A 14,738-nucleotide genomic window follows, 5' to 3' on the forward strand; every position below is an offset into this window, starting at 1 on the left:
CCACATGATCATCTCAACAGATGCTGTCTTAATCTATCTGAGCTGCTGCAACAAAATACCATGGACTGGGTAGCTTATAAGCAGCAGAAATGTATTTCTCATAGTTCTGAAGGCTGAGAGTCCAAAATCAAGACCCTGGCAGATTTGGTAGCTGATAAAATCAGGGCCTGTTTCCTATTTTGTAGATGACGTCTCATTGTGTCTTCACATGGTGGAACAAGAGGTCTCTCTTGGGCATCTTTTATAAGGTCACTAATCCCTCTCTTAATGTCTTGTCACTTCCTAGTACCATCACCTTGGGGTTTAGGTTTCAACATATGAATTTTAGGGGAGCATAAACATTTAGCCCAATGCAGATGCAAAAAAACATTGATAAATATGCTTAGCCAACTAGGAATAAGAGGAAATTTTCTCAACCTGATAAAAGGCACCTACAAAAAACTCACAGTTAATATCACACTTAATGATAAAAGACTGAATGTCTTCTCCCAAAGATCAGGAGAAAGAAAGGACGTCTGCTCTTACAACTTCTATTCAGCATTGCACTGGAGGTTCTAGATAGGGCAATCAGACCAGGCAAAGAACAAAAAGCCATCTACATTGGAAAGGAAGAAGTAAAACGGCCTCTATGATTGTGACATTAATTTGTACATAAAAAATTATAAGTTGTTTACCAAAAAACAATTAGAGCTAATAGATGAGTTCGGCAAGATTGTAGGATACAAGATCAATATTTAAAAGCTATTGTATTTCTATGCACTAGCAAGAACAATTCAAAAATGAAATCATAAACACTTTACAATTCGTTTACAATATCATTAAAAATAAAATACTTAGGAATAAATTCAATAAAAGAAGTGGAAGATTTGTACATTGAAAACTAAAAAAAAATTGTTAAAAAATTAAATACCTAAATAAATGGAAAGACATCCAGTTTGTTCATGGATCAGTAGACTTCAGTAAGATGGCAGTACTCATCTAAGAGATCAAGAGATTTAACTCAATCCCTATCAAAATCCCAACAGCCTTTTTTAAAAATAGAAATTGACAAACTGATTCTAAAATTTATGTAGAAATTCATGAGACCCAAGGCAGCTAAAACAATCTTGAAAAGGAAGAACAAAGCTATAGGACTTACGCTTCCCAAAATCAAGACTTACTACAAAGCTACAGTAATTAAAAGAGTGTGATATATGCATAAAGATATATATCATTGCAAAGAATATATATCTCAATGCAGAATTGAGAGTCCCAAAATAAACCCAGCCCTCACGTATTATGGTCAGTTGGTTTTCAACAAGGGTTCTAAGACCATGCAATGTGGGAAAAGACAATCTTCTTAACAAATGGTGCTGGAAGAACCGATAAGCATTTGCAAAGGAATGTAGTTTGGTTTTTACATCACAACATACACAAAAATTAACTCAAAATGAATCAGGGATTTAACTGTAAACACTAAAACCATAACACACTTAGTAAAAAAAAAAAAAGGAGTAAATCTTTGTGGCCGTGGATTAAGCAATGCTTTTCTAGATATGAAACCAAAAACATAAGCAATAAAAGGAAATATTGATAAATTGGACTTCATCAAAGTGTAAAACTTTGTGCTTCAGAGGGCACCATCAAAGGACAACCTATAAAATAGGAGAAAATATTTGCAAATCATACATCTGTTAAGGGTCTAGTATCCAGAATATATAAAGAGCTCTTACAACTCAACAATAGTCAAATTACCCAATTTAAAAATGGGCAAAGGATTTGACTGGATATTTCTACAAGGAAGACATACAAATGGCCAATAAACACATGAAAAGATACTCAGCATCATTAGTTATTAGGGAAATGCAAATTAAAACCACAATGAGCTATTTCTTCATTCCCACTAAGATAGCTATAATCAAAGACAGGGACAACAGCAAGCATTGGTAAGGATGTGGAAAAATTAGAACATTCATACACTGCCAATGGAAATGTAAAATGGTGCAGCTGCTTTGGAAAACAGTCTAGCAGTTTCTCAAAAAGTTAAAGATAGGGTTATCTCATGACTCAACAAACTTGCCTCTGAGTATATACCCCACAAAACTGAAAATATACATCCACCCAAAAACTTGTATGTGAATGTTCATGGCAGCATTAGTCGTACTAGCTAAAAAGTGAAAACAACCCAAACATCTGGTGCTGATGAATGGAAAAAAAAAAATGTGGTATATCCATGCTGTGAACTATTATTCAGCCATAAAAAGGAATGAAGTAATACATGCTACAATGTGGATGAACCTTGAAAGCATGCTAACTGAAGGAAGATAGACACAAAAGACCATATACTGCATAATTCCATTTTAATGAAATGTCTGGAATAGAAACAAAGTAGATTTGTGATTGCTGAGGTGGGAGCGGGGAATGGGAAGTGACTGCTAATGGGTATGGGATTTCTTTTGGAGTTGATGAAAATGTTCTGGAATTAGATAATTTGACAGTAGTGATACTTATACAACTCTATAAATATATTTTAAAATATTGAAGTATACACTTTATAATAAAGCATATACTTCATAATTTATATGGAAATTATATCTCAATTTTAAAGGCTCAGAAATATATATTTATTGAGCATCTGTTGAGCGCCAGGCACTGGGTAGGTGCTGGGTTGGCCACCGTGTCTAACTAAGTCCCTAGCTGATATTCTAGACTGGGCATAAACAAGGTAGTACATAATATGCTAAGAAGAAAATATGAAATATGCTAAGAAGCAGGGGAAAGGACAGAGTGATAGGAGAGGTATGCTGTTTTAGATAGGACCAGGACCGTCAGGAAAGCTTTGCTGATAGGGGGAGAAAAACCTGAGATGTGAAGGGAGTGAGTCTGGAACTCTGAAGGAGGGAACAGCAATGAGGCTGGGGAGGTTCTGGCGAGGAGGCTGCTATGGCTGGAGAAAAGTGAATGGATAGAGGGGTGGTGAGATAAGAAAAGGGGTGTGTGTGTGTGTGTGTGTGTGTTGGGTGGGGGTGGGGGTGGGGGTGGTGTGTGGCAGCAGTAGCAGGGACTGATTGTGTAGGGCCTTATAGACTGTAAATAAGAACTTTGGTTTGGATTTTGGATTTTGCCTTGGCTGCAATGGGAAGCCATTGGATGGTTCTGAGCAGAGGATGAACGTAATCTGACTTAGGGCTTGAGAGACCCCTCTGGCTGCTGTAGGAAGAATAACTAGTAGAGGACAAGGGTGGGAGTGAGGTTGTCACCAGTTAGGAGGCCATTCCAAGAATCCAGGCAAGAGGTGGTGGACACTTAGGCCAGGAAATAAAAGCAGAGTTGGGAAGTGGTCAGATTCTGAATATGAAGGGATGCCTGTAAATCACCTCTTGACCCAATATCTGGATCAAGCAACAACTATGCCAGGGTCACCTGAACTAAAACCAGACCTTCCTTTTAGAAGGTGTGTTTCAGAGGAGTTGCATGAAGACAGAGAGGCTGTGGCTTACACTCATGTGTTAATACTTTTTGAGCCTGTCGCTCTCCCTCATTGATCTATTGAACATTTGTGTGTTCTTCTGAAATAAGTGGGGCTCGATATCTATCCAGGATCCAGAGGCTCCTCTCGTTCAAGTCACTCCTCTCCTTTCTTCTGCTTTTATAGGCTGGGTGGGATTCATTTCAGGTGCCAGATTCCCCTTAGGAGCTGGAGAGATTCATGGGGACTTGGGTGGGAAAATCCACCTTTGCTTGTTAACACTTGGCCTATTTCAATTCCTGATTCTCCAAGCAGTGAGTGCTCTTCCATCCTCCTCAGGCTGTCATTGCAAAGTGTCTCCCTGTGACCCAGAGCCCACAAATAATCCCTAATTGTACACCCTGCAGATCTTCTCGGAAGATTTGGCTATTAACCACAGGATGCCATTTAAGTGGTGTGTCCTGACATGTTTCTGGTTTCTGACATACTTCTCTCCCCACCCCATGAAGTCTCCAGCCTCTTATAGTCTCTACCAGCAGTTCCCACAAACATACAGTGGTTCACAATGTCTCCATTGATTGCTTTTCCTTGTACAGTGATTATGCCTCTAGAACCCAAGAAAATTGGGGCCTACAAGGGCTTGCCTAAAAGATAATTTCTAATTGCAGTTGTGTAAACATGATTCTCAGACTTCTTCAATTCAGCTAATTCATGTGGCAGAGCACAAGTATGGTTCTCTGCCTGGGACATCTGGTCCTAAATGGTGCATTATCTCTGGAATTATGACATTTCTCATCCTGGAGTGTTTTCATGTTTAGTTCCAAGGTGGTGATTTAATCTGAGGAGCAGCTGAGAACTAGGTCTTAGATGGTTGCCCCTGAATGTACCCATCACAGGGCCGAACTGTCTCAGATTTCATCTCAGAAAAGTGATCAAACATACGAAGAAAACCAAAACAAGCAGACAGAAACCACTGAGCCTGATATCTAAAAGAAATCAACAGAAAATTAAACTTTACAGAAGCATCTGCTAAAACGACAAAAAGGATTCTTACCAAAACTTACAGCAAAACTAAAAAACCCTTTTTCCCTCCAAATCCCTGTGATAGCATTGTAGCTGCCTCTCCCACCATTAATCTTGTTCCTCATTGTCTCCGAAGAATCTCAAACTCTCACCGTATGTGCCTTTTTCTCTCCCTTCCTGACCCCCAACCCTCGCCTTTCCGGGTGGTGCCTCCAGGTCTCTGCTCCATGCATTTCTCTGATCCACACAACCAAAGGCCAGGCCTGTTTGAACAGCAAAGATTTTTTTCTTAGAAACAATAGAAGGAGGCTATAATCATTCAGAATTTAATTTTTCATTCTAATCCTGCTGTAAGAGTTATGTTTTATCATAGTGAACTTTCTCCTATGTTACAGAATGTAGAACTATCTCAATGGGGCAAGGACAAGAAGTACATGCTCGAAAGCTGATTCAGATGTCAATGCAGCAGGTATGTGACAAGAGACTGCTCCTGCTGCAACATTATTGCTGGAAACCCCACAGTCATGTATGTTACCACCTTCTTCTCGTGATGCTCAATCCTGATTTTTCCATTTTTGCTTATCATTACCTGTGAATTTTAAACCTCATTCTGGTTTCCTCCTGATATTCCCATGGAAAGCTTATCCCATTTTCTATAGTATATGCTTCATTTTACCTTCACTGATGTTTTGTTCGTTTTGTAATTTGGGAGACACACCTGATTTCTAAGAATGCAGCTCTAGCAATCTTGGAATTTCATGATCAATATGAATAGGTAGTACTTAAGGAGTGACAGATTGAGACAGTTAAATTTCCATTTTCAGTTAAAGGCAGACTTTCATTTTTCATTAATGGATCATTTCAGGCAAATAAGAAATATTTAAGGATGCTATGTTTAAATATTCATAGTGGTTTTCACTGAAAATTGCAAGCTGAATGGAGTGTTGAGAGAGATTTCCCATCGCACCTAATAAATACACAGGACATTAATTTTCTAGAAATGCTCTGTAGATAGCCTTTTCAGCTGTAATAAGAAATTATACCATTTATGAAAATAAAAATAAAAAAAGATCTTGGTTTATTTTTAAGCTTTTGATCTCAGAATGTCTGTACAAACTTTGGTGCAGCTTTTTCCTGGAAATTAATGACTAGAGAGGGTTAATGGGCTAAAACTCTGCTTGGGTCATCAAATTTTCCAGCTAGTCATTAATTCTCAAATGCCCTAAGCCTTAATCTTTATCACTTAATTAAATTCAATAATTTATTTAATTTATACATGTATATCTCAAAGCAATTATATGTAATTATTTTTACTCAGATCAAGTGTTTCACTCTGTTGAGTGATTTGACAGTTTAACTTTGGGCCTTAAATAATTTCTTTAGTTTCTGTGAATGCAAAACTTTTAAATTTAAATACTGTGTTCACATTAACCATCTTTGGAATGCTAGCCTTTATAACTTCCATGCCCTGTTTGTCAAAGTGGGGTAAATATTGATTATATGGCATAATCAGAAAAGAAAACCAGACATGAGCAGGTGCAGCCATGTTGCTGCCTTGAGAGACAGCACGGTTAGCATAAGGCTGGCATTGTGGAATGCAGAGTGGGGAACCAGAAAGTAAGCGGGTCCATGATGACACAAACTAATCCTGAATGCCATCTTCCTCTGAATCCCCAATTGTATAGACGGCACATCGCCTTTGCTAGTTAAGCTGGTGTGAGTTGTAATTTCGCTTACAGTTGACACACGGTATATATGCCTTGCCATATATTTATCGTGCTCACTATTTTGTAGTTTTATGTCGTTCCAGGTAGCTGATTCCTGTATAAGGGTATTAAAATGTCTGGTGAAGAAACTATGTTCTCACAGGGCAGTGATGGTTTTGTGACATATTTTTTTAAGGTAGTTTGTTTAATCAAGTATTTATTTAGAAAGTGCTTAATAAGTTATGTGGTTTCAGGAAAGTGTGGAAAGAGAGTGATGATAAAGAATAAAGCTTAGCGTTATGGTAGTAAATGTCGCCAAATGTATTGTCTCCAACTTTCATGAGATCGTGCGTATCTTTCTTTGTAACTATGAATAACTGTGAACCAGTCTTCTTGGTTTTGGGGGTGAGTCAGTTCTGATTTACCTTAGGCAGGACAACTTAAGTTACTGATTCCAAAATACCCATTCCCACCATTAGATGGTGCACACACTGTACTTACACAAGTCTGTCTTCAAGTTTTAATTTCTGTTCCTTTCTGAACCGGGGTAGCAGAATACTATCATTTTGAACCCACTTGATTCTAAGTAATTAGCTTGTACCAATAGCCGGAGAAATTATTGTATTGACATATAATTTTTAAAAATGTGTTCAAAACAGAGTATTCACATGGTTTTATAAAAAATAAGTGCACATTTTGTTTTATTAAAATCATAGCAAAAAAGTTACAAGAAATAAATATGAACTCATTTTTGGATACAGGGTGGTTGGGTATTACTACAAAATTGCCACCTTGGCCTGGAATTCATGGAAGAATTACTAGAGACACTAATTACCACTGAAGCCAGTGATGATTCTTTCCGAGTATGGATAACTACGGAGCCTCATGATCGATTTCCAATTACATTGCTTCAGGTTTGTTACTAAATGTCTTTTCATTGAGAGTTATAGAAGTAAAGATGGCATCATTGACATTGTTGAAAGATGAGAACACAATAGGGCTTTTTGGTCCTGTAAAGTCTGGACTGCAAAATCTTATACTATAATACTATAATCATCACAATCTTGACATCAAGGTTAGACTACAGTAAATATTACCATAGAAGAGCTCTAAGACTTGGTACTAATTTATTGAGTTTCAGCTCTGATCAATGTACTTAGTTTATACAGTGCTGAACTTTGCCCCCACTTTCTGTACCATAAGCATATTGTTTTCTGATGTACAGGTTGAGCATCCTAAATCTGAAAATGGAAACCTGAAATGCTCCAAAATCTGGAACATTCTCAGTGCCAATAGGATGCTCAAAGGAAATGCTCATATAACAATTTAATGCTAATATTCCAAAATCTGAAAAAAAATCTGAAATTCAAAACACTTCTAGTCCCAAGCATTTCAGATAAAGGATACTCAGCCTAATATTGTAATTTCTATTTTATTCTTTATAGTAATTTATAGAAACAAAACCACTGTTTTTTTTTTCATGACAGACCTCTCTCAAATTCACTAATGAGCCACCCCAAGGTGTACGCGCAGGTTTGAAAAGAACTTTTGCAGGAATTAATCAAGACCTTCTGGACATCAGTAATTTACCCATGTGGAAGCCGATGCTTTACACAGTAGCATTTTTACACTCCACTGTGCAGGTAACTATGGAAAGCAGTTTTCACCTTTAGGGGGTGGCTGCTGATGTGCTGAGGCCTCATTGGAGAGGCTTCCAAGAGGACGCTATCCGTTGCCGCTCTGTCCCCTTACTCGCTTTTCCTTCATAGCACTTTCCCCACCTGGCATAGTGTGTATTTGTTTATGTGTTTTGTGTGTGCCCCCTGCCCCAACCCCCAACCCTGACTATTGGAATGTGAGATTCTCCAGGGTGAAGACTGTCTTTTTGTAACTGCTGACTCTCCTGCTGTCACAGCAGCACGCAGGGGATTGTCAGAGCTCAATAAATATTTGTAGAATGAGCTAATGGATTATAAAGATAGGAGCTGGGTTTTGAAAGTGCCTGTGCTGGCCAAGAATTTTATGTGCACCATCTCCTGTAATACTAACAGCCACATTTCAAGATAGGATTATCGCCATCTCAAAGACGTTAAGTACTCTTCAAATGTGGTTGACTAGGATTGGCTGAACTAGGATTGGCTGGCTCTGATTTATGTACTGTTTTGACTCTATTCATTACCTGATAGTAAAAGTGGTGGTGATGTTGGAGGAGGAGGAGGAACAGCAGCTCCGAGTCTTTCTCAAGTCATTTGCTGTTTGCTTTCACAGTCTTAGTACTGATGCAATAATTTAAGAATTCTGTGATTACCAAGCAACTTGTCTGTTACGATTTTTTAAATTATCATTAGTGTTTTGTTCTGCATCTGAATTTTATTTTTTGTTCTGTAATTCAAAAGCTACACACTTTCAATGCACTTGATCCATTCCTTGATTTCACAGAGAAATGAAGAGATTCCTTTAACCTTTACCTGCATTTCTTTCTTCCCTGAGGCTGGGGTGAAGGACAAAATAAATCGGTTGGTCTATCCCAGGAGTCAGGCTTTTAGCTGTGTACAGTGATGAGCAGAACTTCACATTACCTCTCCCTGCCCTGTCCAAAGATGGAGGGGAACTTAATGCTCACCCCAGAAAATACTGTGTGTATTTACCCCTACTTCATTATCTCTACCACTTTACTAGGTTCCTGGCTGCCCAACAGAGAGGGCTGTGTTGTTTGTCTGTCTCCCAACCCTGAGAGAGTTAAAATCAGATTAAATGCTTTGCTGGTGCTTATCTTTACTAAGTTCCATTGTGGCCTTTGGATTGTCAATTACAGCTTCCAAGTCACCGAAGCCAATTTCATACATTCTTATCTGGGAATTGTTTGCTTTGCTAGACCTTACCACACTCTAATACAAATACTGCTTTAACTCTGCTATTTCATTCCCAATTCACAAATAACGTATTTTATGATTCTGTTCCCAGTAGTGATGATTCAACTCTTCCACTGTGCTTATCGTGGAGAGCTGGTTGGGGGTATTTTCCATATGGTTAATGTGGCAACCGGTGTTTTTAGTGGCCATTATCCAAGTGCTAAAGGGAAGAAGAGCAACAGGACCATGGTCCAGCCATGGGGCTAAAGTGCCCTTGCACTTAACACCACATGTGTTTCGGTTAAAACAGAGGAAAAATATTTTCACTGCTAGGGCAGTGAAGTTACGAGTAGAGTGTCCAAGAATAAAAGGCTGAATATCTCTTAAAATCAAATAATAGAGGACTAGAAATAACACTTCACTGAGGGTCAGGAGGCCTGGACTTTCGTGCGTGCTGTGAAATCAGTTAGCTGAAAGCAGTTAGTTGATCAAGTTATGTCTCTCTCAGGGCCTATTTCCCCATCTGTGTAGTTGGAGGCAGAAGTAGGTGATCTTTCAAGGTTTTTTTCAATTTCTAAAATTCCGTTGTCCAGTTCTGTGACAATACGGTGAGTGTAGGTAATTGTTTTTCATCAATTTCAGAAGTGTTTACTGTGATATTTCCAAAATCTCCCGGGAATTTTAGACGTATGTTTCAGAAATATCACAGAAATGTTTGCTGTGATTTTGCCTAAGTTTTTTTTTGTTTTGTTTTGTTTTTTTTTAACTTGGTTAGGATAGGGACAGCTTAATAGAAAAATCCACAATTCTTTAGAGACTTGTTGTCTTGGGCCAGAAGCATCAACATCTCTTGGGAGCTTGTTGGAGGTGGATCTCAGATCTCGCCTCAGACTCTCCTGAATCAGTCTGCATCATACCAAGATACCTACATGATTTGTATGCACCTGAATCTCTGAGACTCAACTGCTATAGGAAGGAATGTTGTGGATTAGGGAGTTTGTGACTTAACGTTTCTTTTCTCTCTCTATTGTTGAGTATAAAAGCCACACATCTGATTTGTTAATTAATTGAGTCCTTCAAATTAAAACAGGTATCCCTTGCTTTAAACAAACATGTTATATGTACTTTTGTTCTTGCAGAGACTGAAAAAAGAATTAGGCACAAGATCTGAGGCTCCAGAGGGGTTCATGCTGGAGTTCATCCCACATTACAATGCAGAACCCAGGAGTAAAATAACCAACTCCCTGCCTGCTCTCCAGTAAAAAATGTAATTTCTCCCATGGAATCCTGGTTTGAGTGGCATTGTGCCATCAGCTTACCCCAGTTCGTAGGCATGATATGTGGATTCTACTTCTGTTGCAGGGAACAAAATGAGCGCCTCTCCTTTCCTGGGAGAAGGGGAAGTAGATTTGGCTGGTCAAGGATAACTTGGGTAGAAGAGTGGTGGAGGGCGTGGTTTGCTTTATTCTTGAGGTGGGAACAGGCTTTCCCAGGAGGAATGTGCCATGGGAAGATGCACGAGGCAGCGCCGCACTAAGCTCTGCTCCCCGCCACTCCCCGTCTCCTCCAGCAACTTACTATCCACACAGGGCAGTAGCACCTACCCTGAGAGGGGAAGTTCCTGCCGAAGCCCCCACCCCTGCTGCAGTCCAGTGATGTCTCTACTTTTGCCAGTGGCCCTTCTGCCCTCCCTATGGGAGCCTTTTATTCCCAGGACCCTGGTGTGTGCCTGGTCTCAGTTTGGCTGCCACTCCCTAAGAATATTTCAGCATCCTCTTGAAGATTACCTAAGAGGGAAGCTTCTCTCTGGCCTCAGTATTCTGTCTCTACACTTTCCTGGGCAGCGTAGCATCCAGTGTAGCATCGTTCTGGGTTTCAGAGCAAGCCCACATTCATCCTTTGGGATTTTAATTTTAAGCACATTTTCCTCCAAAGTCTTAGTCTTTTGAAACTGAATCATTACATTTTTAGCCACCTCCTAACACCTCCTGCAGAAGATCAGAACAATGTTCTATGGGTTATTTTTTTTCCTATTGATTGTCGACATGCTGCTCTTTGAGGTATGTGTTGGACCGAGTAAATGTCTTAAGCAATGGTCTTCTCAGCCAATTATCTACAATTGTCTTCTTAGCCAATGCCTGGGCCCCAGAACAGGACACTTAAGTCAAAATCCCCAGGAGGCCAAAAGGAAGGAGCTCAGTCTTTTTAAAAACTTCCAAGTGATCCTGATATGCGGCAAGAATTGAAAATAATGGCCAAATGGCCACAACCCTTAAGGGAAGAGTCTTGAACCATTTTTATATCCATTTCATAGTCTGGAGTTTTTCTCCCCATCACCTTGGTTTGTCCACATTGAACTGCATATTTCTTTCTGACTTTTCAAACAGCTTATATATAACTCTGTGAGGTGAGGTGGTCTTTTTTTTTTTTTTCATTTTTCTTTTTTAGCTAAAGTTATTGATTAGGATCTCTAAGGGCCTGTAGTGGCAGTGGCAAACTTGGAAATTTTATCATGCCCTTAAAAATTACTTAGATAGTAAATAAAACAGGCCTAGGGCCCAGGGAATCTCACTATTAACAGTTTTCATTCAGAAAAGTGTTTGCTTCCCCTATATTTTGTTTGTTTTCTTTCTCAAGTCTGAGCCTTGATAAACATTCCTTTCAAATTTGATAGTGTATATAAAATTCTTGCTTTGGGGAGAGATGATTATAAAATTCCTCATTTAAATGTCTTTGAATAATTATAATAATATGATACAGGTTTATCTTTTACACTCTGCCCCGTAGTGTTTCCCAGAGGTTCTGGCTGTTTCTGTTAACTATTTTTACCTAGTAAAGTTTCCCTTATGTTGTCTAGTGTGGCTTGTATTTTTCTTTGTATATTAGCTCCAGTCATTGGAGTTAGATAGATAAATCCAGTTGTCTTGTTTTGAAGCTGTGAAATGATTCTGCAGCTCTGTGGGAACTGCAGAGGTAGGGCCTAACGTAAAACTGGAAATGGCTCTGACATCATTAAAATGGTTGAACAACTTTTCATCAGTGTTCTAAGGAGTTTTTCATGATTCCACATTTTCCATATTTCTTCAGTAGTTCAGAGTTTTGCATAGTCTGTGAAAAGAAAAGAAGAAACTGTATTAGTCAAATTAAGTAAGGAGTGGACTGGTTTTCCTAAAATCATCACTCACCAGCTTGATGATGTATAGTCACTCCCTTCTGTCAAATGAAGTTTTAACATTCAAATCTGTCTGCGTTCCATGCCTTGAAGCACGGGAACAGTGAGTTGCTGCTGCTCACCAGAGCTAGTCCTCTGCTGCAGTAGAGCCTTCTGTCTGCAGCCTTCTTCTCCATGAGTCACGGGATTTGTGTTCCTAATTCTGCTCACGGCCTTTGCCAACCCTGAAGGTCTCTTCTCTCCCCTTTGCAAAGACCAGCTTCAGTTGTATTCTTCCCAGAAGCCTCTGATTGAACGTCTCCTTCAGGCTTATCATCTGTGAAATGTTGACAGTTAATTATATTCACTATCCCATTGTTCTTTTTCTTGTCTCTAAGTCTTATTTTTGCAACAGATTAAAACTTCTTGAAAATGCATCCATTTTAATATTTTTTATTGTATTGCATAGGACTCATCCCATGGTTTCAAAAATGTTAATTAAACTGAAGAAATTCAATATTCCAAATAAGTCTCGTAAAACCCCTTGCTTTGATCTTCCCAATGAGCTCTTAGGTTCTAGTTGTTTGAGTCTATCCTGATAGTATTCCAAGGTAATTAAAAACAAATAGCAAGAAGATGAAATGACTTCATTTGTGAAAGAAAAGGCACTCACTAAGATTTGGGGCTTTTTTATTTTCCCAAGATGAGCTAATCAGTTTATGACTTTAGTGAACCAACTTAAAAAGTAAATGCTTTAGATGAAAACTGGTAGTAAGAAATATAAACGTGAAGCAAATCTCAGCATTAGGGCAATTTTCAAAACTCACATTTTAAGGAACAACTAAATTGCAATTACTTAGTGCATATAAATAGGAGTGTTTCCATAGAGCCCATCTGAGCAGCTTTAGTAATTGGAGTTATTTTTCATTCGGCCATCCATCTAATTGAACATTAAAATTTAAACATTAAGTCAAACACATAGGTAAAACTAATGGTGTAAATTCTGATTCTCTTTTTCAAAAATGGGAAAACATCCACATTTCACTAATAAGTCATTAGCATTCTTCTCTTCAAAGTCTCAAGATGGAAGAAATTCCAAGAACTAAAAGGGCTAGCTGTATGAATTTTCATGTTAATATCCCATAACCCTTTCAACCCACCCTTGCTCCTGGGATAATCTGGAAGAGGCTCACCTCAATGTTTCTGAGGTCCACTTCAGAAATGCCAAACCCCGGGTCAGCCTCAGCATTGACCTCTTACAGAGAAAGGGTTCCTTCTGCCCTAGTAATAATTGACCAGTGTTTATTAGGCAACCATGATTCTTTCCCCCAAGGTGCAAAAGGGGAGACAAAAATAGAAGACGTGTTTTTCACTGTCAAGGCTCAAAATCTGGTTATAGGACCATATATTTCAATATGAAACATCTAAAAAAAACCCCCACAAAACAAAAACCAAGGCAACATGAATGCTGGGACTAGAAAGCAGGAAGCTGTCAAGAGAAACAGTGTTAGGGACCAAGGCTCCCGCCCTTGCAGCTGGGACCACACAGTCTCTCCTCCCTTCAAGGCTGTGGCCTCTGCTCCTCCTCACCTTCTCTAAGTACAGGGTGGAAGATGGTTCCTCACAGCTCCTGAGTTTACAAGTTTTCCTAGTCTAAGCCCCAGATAGCAATTACAAACCCTAAGTTCAAATTCCTGGGAGAAGGAATCTAGTCAGTTATTTTTGGGCTGGCTTTCTACATTGGATCAGATTAGCTAAGGGATGGGAGTGGGTGTCATATAGCACAAATCTCTAATGCCTGACAACCTTAACTAAAGAAGTTTAGGTCTAGAGGTAACAGTAGTACTTTACGTTTTTAAGTGCTACTCCTATTATTATTATTATTATTATTATTATTTTTGCCCTTCATCTGATCTCCCAGGGTCAGAACATCTAGACCCAAATTAATCTTAATGGTTTACTAAATACTTTAAAAGCATACCCTGAAACTCAGTAATTAAAACCTTTGAATTTTCTGAATTTCTTCTCTGACCTGTTCATGAACTTGTCCAAGCAAAAATTTATTTAGATTTTTTTTAAATGGTGGGATTGTTCAGGATCTGAAGCATGGAACAGCTGCAGCAAGAAGGATTGTAATGGCTTGTGAAAATGGCAGTGTGTGTGCGTATGTGTGTGTGTGTATGTGTGTGTGTGTTGAGTTGGGGAAGGCAGAAAAGAAAAAGAAAAGTTAGTATATACTTAGAGGTAAAAGAGTAGAATTAAACCTTCCCATAGATGTATAGAGATTCTACTCTCCACATGGGTCCTTACCTTAGGCACTAGAATTAGGGTCTAGGAACTAATCTAATAAATCATTGGACCTTCCTTAGAGACTGATTATGTATTGGGATAGGAAAAACTGATGCCTTGGAAACATCTGGACTCATCTATGTGGTTTGTTGGATGATCAGTTCTTGGAGCTATCAGGTCTAATACTTGCCATACCTTTAAAATGCTCTCCGGAATATCAAAACAATTGAATCATTTGCTCTGAGTCCAGTTTGATTATTTACAGGTGA

General features: G+C 38.8%; 1 protein-coding gene across 2 annotated transcripts in view; it reads left to right on the top strand.

Annotated features, from left to right (window-relative positions):
* DNAH8 (dynein axonemal heavy chain 8) overlaps positions 1–14,738 on the top strand; it is a 328,361-nt gene that overhangs the window by 258,475 nt on the left and 55,148 nt on the right. For both annotated transcript variants that reach the window (XM_007972725.3, XM_038006035.2), the window contains 3 exons: positions 4,867–4,940; positions 6,939–7,091; positions 7,665–7,820. In XM_007972725.3, the coding sequence (XP_007970916.2) occupies positions 4,867–4,940; positions 6,939–7,091; positions 7,665–7,820 (383 nt within the window). The remainder of the gene's footprint in view (positions 1–4,866; positions 4,941–6,938; positions 7,092–7,664; positions 7,821–14,738) is intronic.

This window comes from Chlorocebus sabaeus, chromosome 17 (genome assembly GCF_047675955.1).
Source record: "Chlorocebus sabaeus isolate Y175 chromosome 17, mChlSab1.0.hap1, whole genome shotgun sequence".
Classification (NCBI taxonomy): Eukaryota; Metazoa; Chordata; class Mammalia; order Primates; family Cercopithecidae; genus Chlorocebus; species Chlorocebus sabaeus.